General features: G+C 46.1%; 1 protein-coding gene across 3 annotated transcripts in view; it reads right to left on the bottom strand.

Moving 5' to 3' along the window:
* The window catches only part of LOC106564511 (microtubule-associated serine/threonine-protein kinase 1), an 85,628-nt gene that overhangs the window by 18,343 nt on the left and 46,481 nt on the right, over positions 1-20,804 (bottom strand). For all 3 annotated transcript variants that reach the window (XM_045691045.2, XM_045691046.2, XM_045691047.2), the window contains 6 exons: positions 13,195-13,355; positions 11,983-12,058; positions 10,713-10,922; positions 10,130-10,231; positions 5,231-5,363; positions 455-525 (listed from right to left, as the gene is read on the bottom strand). In XM_045691045.2, coding sequence (XP_045547001.2) covers positions 455-525; positions 5,231-5,363; positions 10,130-10,231; positions 10,713-10,922; positions 11,983-12,058; positions 13,195-13,355 — 753 coding nt within the window. The remainder of the gene's footprint in view (positions 1-454; positions 526-5,230; positions 5,364-10,129; positions 10,232-10,712; positions 10,923-11,982; positions 12,059-13,194; positions 13,356-20,804) is intronic.

Below are 20,804 nucleotides of genomic sequence, written 5' to 3'. Positions count from 1 at the left end.
AGAGATGGAGGGTCCTCACCTCTGATCTGGTGTGTCTGTGATTTCTCATTATAGATGGAGGGTCCTCACCTCTGATCTGCTGTGTCTGTGAGTGTATTCCTCATTAGAGATGGAGGGTCCTCACCTCTGATCTGCTGTGTCTGTGAGTGTATTTCTCATTAGAGATGGAGGGTCCTCACCTCTGATATGGTGTGTCTGTGAGTGTATTTCTCATTAGAGATGGAGGGTCCTCACCTCTGATCTGCTGTGTCTGTGAGTGTATTTCTCATTAGAGATGGAGGGTCCTCACCTCTGATATGGTGTGTCTGTGAGTGTATTTCTCATTAGAGATGGAGGGTCCTCACCTCTGATCTGCTGTGTCTGTGAGTGTATTTCTCATTAGAGATGGAGGGTCCTCACCTCTGATCTGCTGTGTCTGTGAGTGTATTTCTCATTAGAGATGGAGGGTCCTCACCTCTGCGGAATCGTCTGGCTCTGGGGTGTGGGGACCTTCACTGTCATAGTAGTTGTCCATGCTCACAATGTCTGGACAAAAACACATGATTTAACACTCAATACAGTATCTGGTGTGTACTGTTGCTGATCAATAGCATTGTTTATACATACAGTGCCTTCAGAAAGTGACTTATTCCACATTTTGTTGTGTTACAGCCTGAGCAATGTAATGGCAATTCACTTTAAAGAGGGTTGTTTAGGTTTTTCTCTACAATAACAAAATCACTTTGACATGTGAGTCACTCTGGATAATGGGGAGAGTGCTGAACAAATCAATGCTAATATGTTAAAGGCCCAGTGCAGTCAAAAACGTGATTTCCATGTTTTATATACAGTGCCTTTGGAAAGTATTCAGACCCCTTGACTTTTTACACATTTTGTTACGTTACAGCCTTATTCTAAAATTGATTAAATAAATGTTTTCCCTCATCAATATACACACAATACCCCATAATGACAAAGCGAAAAACAGGTTTTTAGACATTTTTGCAAATGTAATAAAAACAAAAAACAGAAATACCTTCTTTACATAAGTATTCAGACCCTTTGTTATGAGACTCAAAATCGAGCTCAGGTGCATCCTGTTTCCATTCATCATTCTTGAGATGTTTCTACAACTTGACTGGAGTCCACCTGTGGTAAATTCAATTGATTGGACATGATTTGGAAAGGCACACACCTCTCTATATAAGGTCCCACAGCATGTCAGCAAAAACCAAGCCATGAGGTCGAATGAATTGTTCATAGAGCTCCGAGACAGGATTTTGTTGAGGCACAGATCTGGGAAAGGGTACCAAAAAATGTCTGCAGCATTGAGTGTCCCCAAGAACACAGTGGCCTCCATCAATATTAAATGTAAAAAGTTTGGAACCACCAACACTCTTCTGAAAGCTGGCCTCCGGCCAGACTGAGCAATCGGGGGAGTAGGGCCTTGGTCAGAGAGGTGACCAAGAACCCGATGGTCACTCTGAAAGAGCTCCAGAATTCCTCAGAATTCCTCTGTGGAGACTTCACTGCAGCACTTCACCAATCAGGCCTTTATTGTAGAGTGACCAGATGGAAGCCACTCCTCAGTAAAGGGCACATGACAGCCCGCTTGGAATTTGCCAAAAGGCACCTAAAGGACTCAGAACATGAGAAACAAGATTCTCTGGTCTGATGAAACCAAGATTGAACTCTTTGGCCTAAATGCCAAGTGTCACGTCTGGAGGAAACCTGGCACCATCCCTACGGTGAAGCATGTTGGTGGCAGCACCCTGCTGTGGGGATGTTTTTTAGCGGCAGGGACTGGGAGACTAGTCAGGATTGAGGCAAAGATTAACAGAGCAAAGTACAGAGAGATCCTTGATGAAAACCTGCTCCAGAGCACTCAGGACCTCAGACTGGGGTGAAGGTCTCTGAATGTCCTTGATGAGTGGCCCAGCCAGAAAATCTCTGGAGAGACCTGAAAATAGCTGTGCAGCGATGCTCCCCATCCAACCTGACAGAGCTTGAGAGGATCTGCAGAGAAGAATGGGAGAAGCTCCCCAAATACAGGTATGCCAAGCTTGTAGCGTTATACCCAAGAAGACTCGAGGCTGTAATCGCTGCCAAAGGTGTTTCAACAAAGCATTGAGTAAAGGGTCTGAATACTTACAGTATGTACACTACCGTTCAAAAGTTTGGGGTCACTTAGATATGTCCTTGTTTTTGAAAGAAAAGCACATTTTTTTGTCCATTAAAATAACATAACATTTATCAGAAATACAGTGTAGACATTGTTAATGTTGTAAATGACTATTGTAGCTGGAATATCTACATAGGGTACAGAAGCCCATTATCAGCAACCATCACTCCTATGTTCCAATGCTGGCCTTCTAGGCAGAGTTGCAAAGAAAAAGCCATATCTCAGACTGGCCAATAAAAAGAAAAGATTAAGATGGGCAAAAGAACACAGACACTGGACAGAGGAACTCAGCATCCCCGAGTTGCCTCTTCACTGTTGCGGGTACTATTTAATGAAGCTGCCAGGACTTGTGAGGCGTCTGTTTCTCAAACTAGACACTCTAATGTACTTTTCCTCTTGCTCAGTTGTGCACCGGGGCCTCCCACTCCTCTTTCTATTCTGGTTAGAGTCAGTTTGCGCTGCTCTGTGAAGGGAGTAGCACACAGTGTTGTACGAGATCTTCAGTTTCTTGGCAATTTCTCGCATGGAATAGCCTTAATTTCTTAGAACAAGAATAGACTGACGAGTTTCAGAAGAAAGTCTTTGTTTCTGGCCATTTTGAGCCTGTAATCGAACCCACAAATGCTGATGCTCCAGATACTCAACTAGTCTAAAGGCCAGTTATATTGCTTCCTTAATCAGCACATCAGTTTTCAGCTGTACTAACATAATTGCATGATCAATTAGCCTTTTAAAATGATAAACTTGGATTAACTAACACAACGTGCCATTGGAACACAGGAGTGATGGTTGCTGATAATGGGCCTCTGTACGCCTATGTAGATATTCCATAAAAAATCTGCCGTTTCCAGCTACAGTAGTTAATTACATCATTAAAATTGTCTACACTGTATTTCTGATCAATTTGATGTTATTTTAATGGACCAAAAAAATTGCTTTTCTTTCAAAAACAAGGACATTTCTAAGTGACCCCAAACCTTTGAACAGTAGCGTACATGTGATATTTCAGTTTCTATTGTTTAATACATTTGCAAACAATTCTAAAAACCTGTTTTTGCTTTGCCATTATGGGCTACCGTGTGTAGAATGCTGAGGGGGGGGGGGGGGGAAACGATTTAATCAATTTTAGAATAAGACTGTAACATAACAAAATGTGGAAAAAGTCAAGGGGTCTGAATACTTTCCGAAAGCGCTGTATATATTTCCACACTATGAAGTTGGAGTAAAAAGTTAGTGTTAGAGCTGTTTGAAATGACCGTCTGAAATTTCAGCCTGTTTTGGTAGGATGGAGCCGGTAAATGAGTGAATAGACCAATAACAGCTCGTTTTCAGTTTTCCCCTCCCCACTCAGACCACTTCCAGACGGTGCTCTTTGCTAAGAAGAAGAATTATTTTTAACAATTTTAACTGAAAACAATCACAGTAAGTTACTTCCCTGTTACCAGAAATTATTTGATATTGAGATAAAAACGGCTGCATTGCACCTTTAAGTAAGCATCTCGTTAATTTGAATTAGATGTCACACAAAGTGATGTGAAAATAATATATCTTCTTGTCACCTTGGTAACAACATTTCTAAAACGAAATGGTTGTGTTTGGAGAACCGAGAGAGGGAGGGAAGACGAGAGTGTGAGAGAGAGAGAGAGAGAGAGATCAAGCTGTGAATATTTGTGTTGGTGAAAAACAGAAAGGTGCTAAATCAAGGGATGGTTTGTAAAAAGTGTCACATTGTTAGCCGTGACAACCCACTAAAACTCAAACTCATATTTCTTCAACCAGACTGAAGGTAGCTGACAAAGAGCAGCCAGTCGGATTCTGAATAGTCTTTCTAACCCATTTACATTGTGTAGCTTAATGAACAGCTTGTGATGGATGTGCCACTGTGAGAAGTGGAGCTGGAATGAATTGAAGGAGTCAGAGAAGGAGTTTGGGGGCTGGTGTGTGTTTACACAATATGTAGATTAATGATAGTGAGTGCAGTGCTGCGACCGGCTTCGTAATCAGTAAAGGGAGTAATCTCTGCGTCTCAATAATGTCTACAGGTAGCCTGGTCCCAGGTCTGTTTGTGCTGTCTTGCCAAGGTTCAGTGTAACAATGACAAGAGCTGGGACCAAGCTAGTTGACAGGTGGATCACTGCCCACATGCTACAATGCCAAGATGCTGTTATTTTTCTCCAGCCAAAATGTATTGTTTTTTCTAAGGTTATTTTTGATAGCTTTATAGTTAATTACCTACAATAAACAGCCGAGGGGAGTGTGGCTGTCAAAATGTGGGTAGAGAAATCTCAACCATCAATCTTTCATTTTCTCTTGTTTGGCTTCTACAGGTACATGATGCCCTAAATCTGTCTCTTTCTGTTTCCGTCTACTGTCTCTCCTTCCCCCTATCCCAACCTCCACACGGTCGCAGGTCAGTCCCAGCTGTCTGCATGTCTCTTTCTGTTTCCGTCTACTGTCTCTCCTTCCCCCTATCCCAACCTCCACACGGTCGCAGGTCAGTCCCAGCTGTCTGCATGTCTCTTTCTGTTTCCGTCATCCCTCTCTTCCTTACTCTCTTCTTCATTAAATGTGCTTGGTCTGTCCCAGCCATCTGAATCTGTCTATTTCTGTTCCTCTCTTCTCTCTCCTCCTCCCTCTCATCCTTCTCTCTCACCCTCCAGAGGGTCCCTGGTCTGTCCCAGCCTTCAATCTGTCTCTTTCCATTCATCTCTTCCCTCTCTCTCTCCTCCTCCCTCTCATCCTTCTTTCTCACCCTCCAGAGAGTCCCTGGTCTGTCCCAACCCTCAATCTTTCTTTCCGTTCCTCTCTTCCCTCTCGTCCTCCTACTTCCCTCCTACTCCCTTACTCACCCTCTAGTCTAGGGGTATTAAACTCTCACTCAACGAGGTCCGGAGCCTGCTGGTTTCCCATTCTACCTGATAATTAATTCCACCCACCTGGTGTCCCAGGTCTAAATCAGTCCCTGATTGGAGGAGAAGAAAGGAATAAAACCAAGCGGTTCCAGAGTTGAGGGCTCTAGAGTGTCCTAACAAGGAGTGTCCATCTTCATTAAATGTATGTGTGTCTCACCCTCCAGAGGGTCCCGGGTCAGACCCAGCTGGCTGATGATGTAACGAGGGATGTCCGTCTTCATCAGGTGTCCCTCCTTGGCGTGGTCCTCCGCTGCCTCCAGCAGGTGATAGAACTCCTCTGGGTTGAACTCCTACAGAGAGGGGGGGTGACACACAAGGAACCATATACAAAGTTACACAAAAGCTGCCAGTCTGCCACATAAACTTGATGTAGTATTGACTTTTCTGGATTGAACTCCTGGACATGAAGGGGAGGGAGGACAATATTGACAGTACTGTCTGTGGTATTGAGAGGAGGGGGGACAATATTGACAGTACTGTCTGTGGTATTGAGAGGAGGGGGGGACAATATTGACAGTACTGTCTGTTGTATTGAGAGGAGGGGGGGACAATATTGACAGTACTGTCTGTGGTATTGAGAAGAGGGGGGACAATATTGACAGTACTGTCTGTGGTATTGAGAGGAGGGGGGACAATATTGACAGTACTGTCTGTGGTATTGAGAGGAGGGGGGACAATATTGACAGTACTGTCTGTGGTATTGAGAAGAGGAGGGACAATATTGACAGTACTGTCTGTGGTATTGAGAGGAGGGGGGGGACAATATTGACAGTACTGTCTGTGGTATTGAGAGGAGGGGGGACAATATTGACAGTACTGTCTGTGGTATTGAGAAGAGGGGGGACAATATTGACAGTACTGTCTGTGGTATTGAGAGGAGGGGGGGACAATATTGACAGTACTGTCTGTGGTATTGAGAAGAGGAGGGACAATATTGACAGTACTGTCTGTGGTATTGAGAGGAGGGGGGGACAATATTGACAGTACTGTCTGTGGTATTGAGAGGAGGGGGGACAATATTGACAGTACTGTCTGTGGTATTGAGAAGAGGGGGGACAATATTGACAGTACTGTCTGTGGTATTGAGAGGAGGGGGGGACAATATTGACAGTACTGTCTGTGGTATGAGAGGAAGGGGGACAATATTGACAGTACTGTCTGTGGTATTGAGAAGAGGGGGGACAATATTGACAGTACTGTCTGTGGTATTGAGAGGAGGGGGGGACAATATTGACAGTACTGTCTGTGGTATTGAGAGGGGGGACAATATTGACAGTACTGTCTGTGGTATTGAGAGGAGGGGGGGACAATATTGACAGTACTGTCTGTGGTATTGAGAGGAGGGGGGACAATATTGACAGTAGTGTCTGTGGTATTGAGAAGAGGGGGGACAATATAGAGTGTAACAGACAAAATCTGCCACATCGACTGCCATTGTGTATGGTACTGTGTGTGCTGTTTTGAGTTTAACTGGGGAATCCTATAGGCTGAAATAAGGAGCTAATAAACTGCTGGGTACTAACATGGTCATAACTTTGAATTGCTGCTCCAATAAGCCCTACAGCTGATTAACATAGCCTTTTATTCTGTCCTCTGGGCATCTCTTTCATTCACCCTTTGTGGAGGGATATAACACTGTTATTAGAAACCAGAGCACCTGGGGCTGGGAGGGGAAGGTCATTTCCTGGTTTCAGTGATCCGATGTTCAACTGTTCCCTGGCCTTGCCAACTAAGATACAGATGAGAGGAGTGAACAAATAGAAATAGAAGGACTAGAATAGATTATATTTCTTTGAGTAAATTTAAAAAGTTCCCTGGATTTGCCAACATGATGAGTGGAGTGATCATAGATTAGAGACACAATATAAGACAAGATAATATACGTCTTGTACTTGATTCTGTGGGAGTGAACCTCTCTGCACGGAGTTCTGCTCTGCTCTATGTACCTCTATGTGGGATAATGTTCTTCCACCATGGCTCTGACATTTCACCAAATCAGAGGAGACTGTGACTAGAATGCCAAATGAACTGAACCCCCCCCTCTCTCTCCCCTCCATTTCACTTTCTCTCTCCGTCCATCTTTCCCTACCTCTTTCATTCTCCTCCCTCTCTCTCTCTCTCTCTCTCTCTCCCCTTCATTTCACTTTCTCTCTCCCAGATTGGTTGCTTCCATCCTTTCCTACATCTTTCCTTCTCTCGCTCTCTCTCTCCCCCTCCATTTCACTTTCTCTCTCCTCTCTCCCTCCACCTTTCCCTACCTCCTTCATTCTCCTCTCTCTCCTCTTCATTTCACTTTCTCTCTCCCTCCATCCTTCCCTACATCTTTCCTTCCCTCGCTCTCACTCTCCCCCCTCCATTTCACTTTCTCTCTCCCTCCATCCTCGTCTACCTCTTCCCTCTCACTCTCTCTCTCATATAACTGACACAAGCAGAAGCATCCAGCCTGACCCCATCGACCTCTTCCGCCGGTCGCCCTGGCAACGGGAAGATGAGACGCAACGGCAGAAGGAGGCGGGACCAAGTGTTTGACAGGCAGGAGAAGCCATCAATCAGAGTGTGTAAATCCAGGGACACTCCAGTGACTTATGTACATATAGCTTTGAATGTCAACTGGACAGTTGGAGGAGTTCATTTCAACTGTCATTGAATGTGGTGTTGGTCCATGGCAGCAGTGTACATTGGTGGACGTTTTACAGTTAGGAAAATATCCTTAGGCATTTAACATAATGCTGTGTATGTAATGACTCATATAAAGACATCTTTGACCTATATCTATGAAAACAAGGGATGTGTTTTGGTTTAATACACCGCACAATCTGTCATAAAGCTAGCCTCTAGTATTGTTGATTGTTGAGGGAGACAGATTAAAGGGGATGAACAGTATGGAATGTGGTGTATGTCCCAAATGGCATCCTATTCCCTACATGGTGCCACTACCTTTGATCAGAGCCCTATGAGGGTCTGGTCCAAAAGTAGTGCACTATTTAGGGAATATGGTGCCATTTGGGACCATAGAGTTCTGGTCTAAAGTAGTGCACTATAAAGGGAATAGGGTGCCATTCGGGACCATAGAGCTCTTTGTCACGACTTCTTCCGAAGTCGATTCCTTGTTCGGGCGGTACTCGGCGATCGACGTCACTGGTCTTCTAGCTATCATTGTGTCACGGCCGTTTGAATGATCGGACCAACGCGCAGCATGGTTGTGGTTCCACATATTTATTAAACGTGAAACTGAATGCAATACACTTAAATACTTGAAAATACAAAAACAACAAACTGTGACGCAGAGAGGAAAACACACTACTCAAAAGATAATCATCCACAAAAACAGGTGGGTCAAACATCAACTTAAATAGGACCTCCAATTAGAGACAACGACAACCGGCTGCCTCTAATTGGAGGTCATGCCAAACGAAAACCAACATAGAAATACAAAACTAGAAACTGAACATAGAAATAGAAAAACAGACAAACACCCCCTGTCACGCCCTGACCTACTCTACCATAGAAAATAACAACTTACTATGGTCAGGACGTGACACATTGATCCATTTTTCATTTTCCATTGGTTTTGTCTTGTCTTCCTACACACCTGGTTCCAATCCCATTCATTACATGTTGTCTATTTAACCCTCTGTTTCCCCTCATGTCCTTGTCAGAGATTGTTTGTTGTTATGCTCGTGATTATGGATTGGTGCGCGACGGGTTCTTGTACCCACGTTTATTTTATTATGTACTTTGGTTTTGGAGTTTTTGTTTTACGTTATTAAACTACTCCATGTATACCAAGTTTGGATCTCCTGCGCCTGACTTCCCTGCCACCTTCACACACGACATGACACTCTGGTCTAAAGTAGTGCACTATAAAGGGAATAGGGTGCCATTTGGAATAGTAGGCAAAACCAATATATTTTTCACGATTTCAGCTATATTATCAAAATCAAAAAACCAAAGCACGTTTTGGGGTTCATTCATTAGTTTTTACGTGATTAAGTAGAATCCTGTTGAAAAATGATGCTGGAAGTATCATTTATATTTCTAAAACATAAGTTGAAAATATTACTGTTCCTGCTACCTGTTGTTGATTATGAATTTGGTTTTAAATGTCCAAATTCATAATCAATATGTTGTAATAAGTTGTGATATTTTGAAGGCCAAACATAAACATTAGTCCCTACACATACATATGTCACACTTGTGTTCAGATTAGTTCTATTTAGCTAAATGAGTAGCTTATAAACTGCACACACACCAACACTTACCAAGCAGCCACTCTACACTTTGATTGGCTTGTTCTACTGTAAACAAAAGCTAGCGCAAATGAATCACATCACTGTTGTCTATAAAGATCAATGGAACTGGGACAATAACCAGGGTGACGTGTACCGTTTGCGCTCTTCTAAAAGATAAAACCACAACTAACTTGGGTAAACTACATATAGCTGTCGATAGATGAGAACCTGTAGCAGCCATTTATCAACTCATCTCTTTGTGTCACATTTACAGTAGATGGTCAATACGAAAAGGAAACAACACTTTTTTGACTGGAAAATGTCAACGAATCATCACCTCACAGGTAGACCTACATAGTGACAGGGGTTTCATTTGAGTGCTAGCTTGACTGTCAAATACGTGGATTTGTTTTTTTTGGCCAGCAACTTTTTTTAAAGCAAAATAAATGTTGTATAATCTTGATATTAACATCACCAATCTGAGGTAAAAAGATGTGTAATTGTACTCAATTCATGTGTTGAAAATTCAAACTTGTACAAGGTAGTTAACACACTTTCCACATTAGGGGAATTAGCGCAATATGAAATCATTTTATATGACAAAATGATTCAACATATCAATTAAGTGATGATAGTACAGTATATATTGCCCACTCACAAGCTATTGCAGCAATTGCACGTATTTCTAACTCATTGAACTATTTAGAGAGTGAACTGCTCTGAAACCCATTTGAACCAGGTGCTCTAGAATAGAGTCTCCAGAGTGTCTGAGCCGTAGCCTGAACATTCAACGTCCCTATTAAGAGACCTGTAATAGAGCTCACCAGACATTCCAGGAGCCGGGCAGGACGAGATATGATGATGAAGAGCTTTTTGACCAGCTCAGTGACGAAGGTCAACTCAGAGCTCTCAGAACGCTCATAGGCCTGAGAGCGAGAAAGAGAGAGAGAGAGAGAGAGAGAGAGAGCGAGAGAAAGAAAGAGAGAGAGAGAGAGAGAGAGAGAAAGAGAGAGAGAGAAAGAGAGAAAGAGAGAGAGAGAGAGAGAGAGAGAGAGAGAGAAAGAAAGAAAGAAAGAAAGAAAGAAAGAAAGAAAGAAAGAAAGAAAGAAAGAAAGAAAGAAAGAAAGAAAGAAAGAAAGAAAGAAAGAAAGAAAGAAAGAAAGAGGGCTTCAGCACCAGGGACAGCGATAAACAAATTCTTAGCAATTAATAGGTTCTGCACCAATAAAATTGAATGACAGTTACTTTTGGAAGACCAGAAGAGGACTAGGGGTGCGTGCGTGTGTGTGTGTGTGTGTGTGTGTGTGTGTGTGTGTGCGTGCGTGTGTGTGTGTGTGCGTGTGTGAGCATGTATATGTGTTGTGTATGTGCGTCCGCATGTGTTTGCAACTATGCATGATGACTCACGTCGTTGAGCATCTTCTCCAGATTCTCCTGCAGCTCAAAGAAATACACCGTTGTGATGAGTCCGTCCTGTGATTTGGTCAGGCAGTCTCTGGACAGCTCTGCTATCTGGTGGTGGATGAAACTGAGGACCCCGTCAGCCAGCGGCAGCACGCTCTCCGGGGAGAAGTTCTGGATGAACTCTGATAGACGCTCCTCCATCTGGGCTGTAGCCTGGGAGGAGAGGACAACATGGTAGAATACACTATAGGTGAGTGACTGGGGTGCGAACCCAGGCCACAAGACAGTGCTAACCAACTGAGATAAAGCCTTTCAGGGGAGAAGCTATCAACGTTCCTTCATCTGGGCAGATGACACATATACGGCATAGACTACATATTATCAATACAGGACCGATGGGGTTCGACCCAGGCCTTTTACCAGCTACAAGATTGTGTTGGTGTGTTCAGCTAAAGCCTAGGAGCCAACACAAGTCTTCAGGACTCAGGTAAGGTTACTTAACACGCGAGCGTGGTTCACCTGCCCATTGACCTCCATGTGAAGTCAGTGTGATCAGTATGCTAGTGTGAGACAAGCAATATAGTCAAACAAACAGACACCATCAGCAAACTGCTGAATCCAAATAAATCTCTCCGTACCTTAGTGTTTGTACTACTATAGTATGTGATGTGAGTAATGCCTATTCTCTGTTTGTCTGCTTCTGTTTGGTTTGCAGCTTTACCACAGCGGCTGCCTGCCTGTCATACAGTCTGTAAGTGACTTGATATCGGTCAACACAAAGCCAGAAGCGGTTGCAACAGCGGATGGGGAGATATGCTGTATTAGAGAGAGAAACTGCACTGCGCTGGGCTCTGTCTAAATGGCTCTCTGGGGCCATTTTGGATCAGTCACTGCATGACATGTCAGTCTCCATTTTGGGGATGTGACGGTTGCAACCATCTTGTTGTGTTTTTATGCAGAAACGAGTAAGTTTCTGTGCAGGTTAGCACTGTGGTTAGCACTGCTTCACTGTGTGTGTGTGTGTGTGTGTGTGTGTGTGTGTGTGTGTGTGTGTGTGTGTGTGTGTGTGTGTGTGCATCTTCACACATATGTGTGCGTACCAGCGAGTGTGTGTGTTTGCGCGTGTGTATGCGTACCTGCATACGTGTGTGCATTTCTGTGTACGAGTTGTGCGTGCGACCGTGTGTGTGTATGTGTGTGTGTGTGTGTGTGTGTGTGTGTGTGTGTGTGTGTGTGTGTGTGTGTGTGTGTGTGTGTGTGTGTGTGTACTGACCTTGGGGAAGCGCTCCTTGTAGACATGGTTCATCATTACTATCTCGTTGTCATAGCAAGACGGTGAGCGCCCCGGGCTGAAGAGAGAGAACGAGACAGAGACAGAGAGGAAGATTGACAAGAAAGAGTGATAGACAATCAATTTTTAAATGTTTCACTTGAATGCAGGCTTAATTTGCAGCAGCCAGGACCCAGTGTGTGCATGTGTGTGTGTGTGTGTGTGTGTGTGTGTGTGTGTGTGTGTGTGTGTGTGTGTGTGTGTGTGGACCCCTGTCTGTACATTATGTAAATCAGCCAATCAGAGAGAGCATCACTTTCAGTCTCTCTCTAAAATCAACCAATCAGGAATTCTGAACACTCCGTCTCCCTCTAATGGATGCACTAATTAGGACCCCACTCCTCAATCAAGGAGGAGCATTGTTAAAGACACAGGAAGTTACTCCTGCATTCTACAGTGCATCAAGAGAGGAGACTGTCAGACCCCATTGGAACAAGCTACATGCAACCATGCAAGTACTAATACAAGACTTGGGTTCAAATAGTATTTGAGATATGTTTAATACTTGGAGCTTCCTGGAGTGCCAGATGGGTGGGGCTTGCACTTTTGGGACTACTCCATTGGTTCCATTGCGTCAGACAAGTTTAATCAATCGCAGATAAAGTTCTTGAAAGAACATTTATATTCTTTTGAACCCAGGTCTGCTGTGTATGGAGCAGATATTTTAGTCTGGTCTAGAAGTCTCCATGGACTCATCACTGAGGAGACAGAAGAGAGGAGGACAAGCTAATGGACAAACACATGCACTCTGGAGACTGCCTGGAGGATACTGACTTGAATAAAGACCACAGGGAACTCTAGAGAGGGGCATGCTGAGAGAGAGAGAGAGAGAGAGAGAGAGAGAGAGAGAGAGAGAGAGAGAGAGAGAGAGAGAGAGAGAAAAGAGAGAAAGAAAGAGATAGAGAGACACAGAAAGAGAGAGAGAGAGAAAGAGATAGAGAGACACAGAGAGAGAGATTCAGACAGACAGAGAGAGAGTGAGAGAGAGACAGAGAGAGAGACAGAGAGAGACCAACTGTAAAGCAGAGGAGTTTGTTAAGAGATTGGGTTTGTATTCATATCTTTGTGTATAAAGCTTGTGTATAAAGCTTCGAGGAGATACACAGGGCGAAACTAGTATCCCCACCCCTTTCCCTGACCCTTGACTCCTCTAACCTGAGGCTGCGGGAGCGGGGGCGCACGTGTGGCGAGCGGCGGCCCCCGTCGTCGTCGGTGATGCTCTCGGTGCTGCCAAAGTGCTTGGACAGGAAGTGCAGCTCATCCATGGTGGGCTGGAAGGGCAGCTGGTGCAGCCGCTCCTGTGACGAGGAGGAGGACTGGGGGAGAGAGGAAAGACATGAGGAGAGAGCAGGAGAGAGGGGGTGGGAGGGGGAGAGAGGAAAGACATGAGGAGAGAGCAGGAGAGAGAGGGTGGGAGGGGGAGAAAGGGAGCGGGAGGAGGAAGGTAGAGAGTAATTAGAAATGTCAATGTACAGTAACAACAGCAAGAAACAATCATACCTCATGATGTGTTTCATAAAAGAAAGAGAGAGAGACAAAGAGAGAGAGAGAGAGAGAGAGAGAGAGAGAGAGAGAGAGAGAGAGAGCAAGTGGGGAAGTGAGAGGGGTAGAGAGAGATGGAGAGAAAGAGAGGTGCAGAGAGAGTGAGCCCTCAAGCGTAAATAAGCCTTTATTGTACAGCTAATGTGTTAGATGCAGAGCTTCTAGGCTGCTGGACAAACGTCAATATCACAAAACTTAAAATGTGATGAAAAAAGAGTGGGAGGGAGAAAGAGTGTGATGAAGAGAGAGAGAAAATAGACCAAGTCTAAGAGACTGAAAACCAAAACTGGACAACAAGCTAAAGTGGAGCCTCAGGGGTCTTAGCACTAGCAGACCCTACTCTTAAACAAACGTGTTTTTCTGTTCTAGAGCTACAGGAAAAAACAGGCTGGATCAATGAAGGGCTTTAATGAACAGGTCTCCCATAGGGATGGGGAGATAGTGGTGTGTGTTCGTGAGTGAGTGAGTGAGTGAGTGTGTGTGTGTGTAGAGAGGTTAAACAATGATTTTTGCCATGAAATCCATTAGAACCTGGCCTACTTCTGGTTCCAATCCAAACCACTTCAAATTGCTAAATGCACATCAACATTATCAATTAAACACATAGGGAGATGAGAGGATGAGTAGGGTGGATTGGAGGAGTGTACAGTACAGTAAACATTACACTCACAAAAGTTCCAAAATACATTTCAAATGTCATTTCAAATGTCATATTATGTCTATATACAGTGTTGTAATGATGTGAAAATAGTTCAAATACGAAAGGGAAAATAAATAAACATTAATATAGGTTGTATTTACAATGGTGTTTGTTCTTCACTGGTTGACCTTTTCTTTCTTGTAGCAACAGGTCACATATCTTGCTGCTGTGATGGCACACATTGGGTTTGTTTTCAAATTCTTTGTGGGTCTGTGTAATCTGAGGGAAATATGTGCCTCTAGTATGGTCATACATTTGGCAGGAGTTTAGGAAGTGCAGCTCAGTTTCCACCTCATTTTGTGGGCAATGTGCACATAACCTGTCTTCTCTTGAGAGCCATGTCGGCCTTTCTCAATAACAAGGCTATGCTCACTGAGTCTGTACATAGTCAAAGATTTCCTTAATTTTGGGTCAGTCACAGTGGTCAGGTATTCTGCCACTGTGTACTAGGGCCAAATAGTATTCTAGTTTTCTCTGTTTTTTTTCTAAATTCTTTCCAATGTGTCATGTAATTATCATTTTGTTTTCTCATGATTTAGTTGGGTCTAAATGTGTCTCTCTCTGTCCTCCTGCCCTCCTTTCATCTCCTCTGTCTTCCTGCCCTCCTTTCATCTCCTCTACCCTCCTTTCATCTCCTCTCCCCTCCTTTCATCTCCCCTGCCCTCATCACCTTCTTTCATCTCCTCTACCCTCCTTTCATCTCCTCTCCCCTCCTTTCATCTCCCCTGCCCTCATCACCTTCTTTCATCTCCTCTACCCTCCTTTCATCTCCTCTCCCCTCCTTTCATCTCCCCTGCCCTCATCACCTTCTTTCATCTCCTCTACCCTCCTTTCATCTCCTCTCCCCTCCTTTCATCTCCCCTGCCCTCATCACCTTCTTTCATCTCCTCTACCCTCCTTTCATCTCCTCTCCCCTCCTTTCATCTCCCCTGCCCTCATCACCTTCTTTCATCTCCTCTACCCTCCATTCATCTCCTCTGTCCTCATCCCCTCCTTTCATCTCCTCTGTCCTCATCCCCTCCTTTCATCTCCTCTGGCCTCATCCCCTCCTTTCATCTCCTCTGTCCTCATCCCCTCCTTTCATCTCCTCTGGCCTCATCCCCTCCAGCCTCATCCCCTCCTTTCATCTCCTCTGGCCTCATCCCCTCCAGCCTCATCCCCTCCTTTCATCTCCTCTGGCCTCAACCCCTTCTTTCATCTCCTCTGGCCTCATCCCCTCCTTTCATCTCCTCTGTTCTCATCCCCTCCTTTCATCTCCTCTGGCCTCATCCCCTCCTTTCATCTCCTCTGGCCTCATCCCCTCCTTTCATCTCCTCTGGCCTCATCCCCTCCTTTCATCTCCTCTGTGTATGCGGACCCTGCAGTAGCTAATCAAGCAAGTAATGGTCCGTGTAAGAGCCTGGGGAGGACTGAAAACTGACGTCTGTACAGGAGGAAGAGAGGACGGGGGAGATAAGAGAGGAAGGTGGAGAGAGGAGAGGAGAGAGGAGAGGGGAAGAGAAGAGAGGGGGTGAGGGAGAGGGAGTGTGTGTGTGTGGGTGGGTGCGTGTGTGTGTGTGGGTGGGTGGGTGGGTGGGTAGGGGTGTGTTTGTGTGGGTGTGTGTGGGGGGGTGTTTGTGGGTGTGTGTGGGGGGTGTGTTTGTGGGTGTGTGAGTGTGTGTGGGTGTGTGTGTGGGGGGTGTGTGTGTGTGGGTGGGTGCGTGTGTAGGTGTGTGGGGGTGTGTTTGTGTGGGTGTGTGTGGGTATGTGTGTGGGGGTGTGTGTAGGGGGTGTGTTTGTGGGTGTGTGAGTGGATGTGTTCTCGTTCTTTTCCTCTGTCTTTTTTGTCTCTCTTTTCCCCCTCTCTCTCTCTCTCTCTCTCTTACACACATTTCACTCTTCATTGACTTTCTGTATTCTCTTTTCATCTCTGTCTGTATCGCCCCATCCCTCACTCCATCCCTCACTCCATCCCTCACCCCATCCCTCACTCCATCTCTCACTCCATCTCTCACTCCATCCCTCACTCCATCCCTCACCCCATCTCTCACCATCCCTCACTCCATCCCTCACCCCATCCCTCACTCCATCCCTCACTCCATCCCTCACCCCATCCCTCACTCCATCTCTCACTCCATCCCTCACTTCATCCCTCACCCCATCCCTCACTCCATCTCTCACTCCATCCCTCACTCCATCCCTCACCCCATCTCTCACCATCCCTCACTCCATCCCTCACCCCATCCCTCACCCCATCTCTCACTCCATCCCTCACTCCATCCCTCACCCCATCCCTCACTCCATCTCTCACTCCATCTCTCACTCCATCCCTCACCCCATCCCTCACTCCATCTCTCACTCCATCCCTCACCCCATCTCTCACTCCATCCCTCACTCCATCCCTCACTCCATCCCTCACTCCATCCCTCACCCCATCCCTCACCCCATCCCTCACCCCATCTCTCACTCCATCCCTCACTCCATCCCTCACTCCATCCCTCACTCCATCGCTCAGTTTAGCTAACTGAATGATTGCAATGGATAGAGGATGAGATAACATGTTTTTATGACCGGTTGACTTTCTGTTTCTACTTTATTATCTCCCACACACACCCACATACACATACACACACACACACGCCCCCCCACCCCCCCCCCCCAAACACACACACGTTCTCTTTGAGCCAAGTCATCAGCCACAGTGATAAATCAGGTTATGAACGTACATCTTAGCAACCGATCTGATCTGAGCTGCTGGTTTATTTTTAGTTCTGTTCTCCATGGGAAGTATTATGGGATAGATCCATGTTCATCAGCGGGAAGGTACCTTTTAACTATTCAGCTGAGATTTACAGCACAAATTATAGAAGGGAAGGCTTTGGTATGTGTGTGGGAGGGGTGGGGGGGAAGTGTGTGTGTCTATCAGTGTGTGTGTCTGTCAGTGTGTGTGTCTGTCAGTGTGTGTGTGTCTGTCATTGTGTCTGTCAGTGTGTGTCTGTCAGTGTGTGTGTCTGTCAGTGAGTGTGTCTGTCAGTGTGTGCGTCTGTCAGTGTGTGCGTCTGTCAGTGTCTGTCTGTCAGTGAGTGTGTCTGTCAGTGTGTCTGTCAGTGTGTGTGTCTGTCAGTGAGTGTCTGTCAGTGTGTGTGTCTGTCAGTGAGTGTGTCTGTCAGTGTGTGTGTCTGTCAGTGAGTGCGTCTGTCAGTGTGTGTCTGTGTGTGTGTGTGTCTGTGTGTGTGTGTGTCTGTGTGTGTGTGTCTGTGTGTGTGTGTGTCTGTGTGTGTGTGTGTCTGTCAGTGAGTGTGTGTCTGTCAGTGTGTGTGTCTGTCAGTGTGTGTGTCTGTCAGTGACTGCGTCTGTCTGTGTGTGCGTCTGTCAGTGTGTGTCTGTCAGTGTGTGTCTGTCAGTGAGTGTGTGTCTGTCAGTGAGTGCGTCTGTCTGCGTGTGTCTGTCAGTGTGTGTCTGTCAGTGTGTGTCTGTCAGTGAGTGTGTGTCAGTGAATGTGTGTCTGTCAGTGTGTGCGTCTGTCAGTGTGTGTCTGTCAGTGTGTGTCTGTCAGTGAGTGTGTGTCTGTCAGTGTGTCTGTCAGTGAGTGTGTCTGTCAGTGAGTGTGTGTCTGTCAGTGTGTGCGTCTGTCTGTGTGTGTGTCTGTCAGTGTGTGTGTCTGTCAGTGTGTGTCTGTCAGTGAGTGCGTCTGTCTGTGTGTGCGTCTGTCAGTGTGTGTCTGTCAGTGTGTGTCTGTCAGTGTGTCTGTCAGTGAGTGTGTCTGTCAGTGAGTGTGTGTCTGTCAGTGTGTGTCTGTCAGTGTGTCTGTCAGTGAGTGTGTCTGTCAGTGAGTGTGTGTCTGTCAGTGTGTGTGTGTCTGTCAGTGTGTGTGTGTCTGTCAGTGTGACTGTCAGTGTGTGTGTCTGTCTGTGTGTCTGTCAGTGAGTGTGTGTCTGTCAGTGTGTGTCTGTCAGTGTGTGCGTCTGTCAGTGTGTGTGTGTCTGTCAGTGTGTCTGTCAGTGTGTCTGTCAGTGTGTGTGCGTCTGTCAGTGTGTGTCTGTCAGTGAGTGTGTGTCTGTCAGTGTGTGTCTGTCAGTGTGTCTGTCAGTGAGTGTGTCTGTCAGTGAGTGTCTGTCAGTGTGTGTCTGTCAGTGAGTGTGTCTGTCAGTGAGTGTGTCTGTCAGTGTGTGTGTCTGTCTGTGTGTCTGTCAGTGAGTGTGTGTCTGTCAGTGTGTGTCTGTCAGTGTGTGCATCTGTCAGTGTGTGTGTCTGTCAGTGTGTGTGTCTGTCAGTGAGTGTGTCTGTCAGTGTGTGTGTCTGTCAGTGTGTCTGTCAGTGAGTGTGTGTCTGTCAGTGAGTGTGTGTCTGTCAGTGAGTGTGTCTGTCGGTGAGTGTGTCTGTCAGTGTGTGTGTCTGTCAGTGTGTGTGTTTGTCAGTGTGTGTGTCTGTCAGTGTGTGTGTCTGTCAGTGAGTGTGTCTGTCAGTGTGTGTGTCTGTCAGTGTGTGTCTGTCAGTGACTGTGTCTGTCAGTGACTGTGTCTGTCAGTGTGTGTGTCTGTCTGTGTGTCTGTCAGTGAGTGTCTGTCAGTGAGTGTGTCTGTCAGTGTGTCTGTCAGTGAGTGTGTCTGTCAGTGTGTCTGTCAGTGAGTGTGTGTCTGTCAGTGTGTGTCTGTCAGTGTGTGTGTCTGTCAGTGTGTGTGTCTGTCAGTGTGTGTCTGTCAGTGAGTGTGTCTGTCAGTGAGTGTGTGTCTGTCAGTGTGTGTGTGTCTGTCAGTGTGTCTGTCAGTGTGTGTGTCTGTCTGTGTGTCTGTCAGTGAGTGTGTGTCTGTCAGTGTGTGTCTGTCAGTGTGTGTGTCTGTCAGTGTGTGTGTGTGTCTGTCAGTGTGTCTGTCAGTGTGTCTGTCAGTGTGTGTGCGTCTGTCAGTGTGTGTCTGTCAGTGAGTGTGTGTCTGTCAGTGTGTGTCTGTCAGTGTGTCTGTCAGTGAGTGTGTCTGTCAGTGAGTGTCTGTCAGTGAGTGTCTGTCAGTGAGTGTCTGTCAGTGTGTGTCTGTCAGTGTGTGTCTGTCAGTGAGTGTGTCTGTCAGTGTGTGTGTCTGTCTGTGTGTCTGTCAGTGAGTGTGTGTCTGTCAGTGTGTGTCTGTCAGTGTGTGCGTCTGTCAGTGTGTGTGTCTGTCAGTGTGTGTGTCTGTCAGTGAGTGTGTCTGTCAGTGTGTGTGTCTGTCAGTGTGTCTGTCAGTGAGTGTGTGTCTGTCAGTGAGTGTGTGTCTGTCAGTGAGTGTGTCTGTCAGTGAGTGTGTCTGTCAGTGTGTGTGTCTGTCAGTGTGTGTGTTTGTCAGTGTGTGTGTCTGTCAGTGTGTGTGTCTGTCAGTGAGTGTGTCTGTCAGTGTGTGTGTCTGTCAGTGTGTGTCTGTCAGTGACTGTGTGTCTGTCAGTGTGTGTGTGTGTGTGTGTGTGTGTGTGTGTGTGGCGTATGTCTGTCAGTGTGTGTGTCTGTCTGTGTGTCTGTCAGTGAGTGTGTGTCTGTCAGTGTGTGTCTGTCAGTGTGTGTCTGTCAGTGAGTGTGTCTGTCAGTGTGTCTGTCAGTGAGTGTGTGTGTCTGTCAGTGTGTGCGTCTGTCAGTGTGTGTGTCTGTCAGTGTGTCTGTCAGTGTGTCTGTCAGTGAGTGTGTGTCTGTCAGTGTGTGTCTGTCAGTGTGTGTCTGTCAGTGTGTGTCTGTCAGTGTGTGTCTGTCAGTGTGTGCGTCTGTCAGTGTGTGTGTCTGTCAGTGTGTCTGTCAGTGTGTCTGTCAGTGTGTCTGTCAGTGAGTGTGTGTCTGTCAGTGTGTGTGTCTGTCAGTGAGTGTGTCTGTCAGTGAGTGTGTGTTTGTCAGTGTGTGTGTCTGTCAGTGAGTGTGTGTCTGTCAGTGTGTGTGTCTGTCAGTGTGTGTCTGTCAGTGTGTCTGTCAGTGAGTGTGTGTCTGTCAGTGAGTGTGTGTCTGTCAGTGTGTCTGTCAGTGAGTGTGTGTCTGTCAGTGTGTGTGTCTGTCAGTGTGTGTGTCTGTCAGTGAGTGTGTGTCTGTCAGTGTGTGTCTGTCAGTGTGTGTGTGTCAGTGTGTGTGTGTCTGTCAGTGTGTCTATCAGTGTGCGTCTGTCAGTGCGTGCGTCTGTCAGGGTGGGTGTGTGTATGTGTGTGTGTGTGTGTGTGCGTATGTCTGTCAGTGTGTGTGTCTGTCAGTGTGTGTGTGTGTCTGCCAGTGTGTGTGTGTGTCTGCCAGTGTGTGTGTCTGTCAGTGTGTGTGTCTGTCAGTGAGTGTGTGTCTGTCAGTGTGTGTGTGTGTGTGTGTGTCAGTGAGTGTGTGTCTGTCTGTCAGTGTGTGTGTGTGTGTGTGTGTGTGTGTGTGTGTGTGTGCGTATGTCTGTCAGTGTGTGTGTCTGTCAGTGAGTGTGTGTCTGTCAGTGTGTGTGTGTGTGTGTGTGTCAGTGAGTGTGTGTCTGTCAGTGTGTGTGTGTGTGTGTGTGTGTGTGCGTATGTCTGTCAGTGTGTGTGTCTGTCAGTGAGTGTGTGTCTGTCAGTGAGTGTGTGT

Source organism: Salmo salar, chromosome 12, assembly GCF_965601325.2.
Source record: "Salmo salar chromosome 12, fSalSal1, whole genome shotgun sequence".
Taxonomy (NCBI): Eukaryota; Metazoa; Chordata; class Actinopteri; order Salmoniformes; family Salmonidae; genus Salmo; species Salmo salar.
Note: the sequence above shows the minus strand (reverse complement) of the source record. Positions and strands in the feature narration are given on the sequence as shown.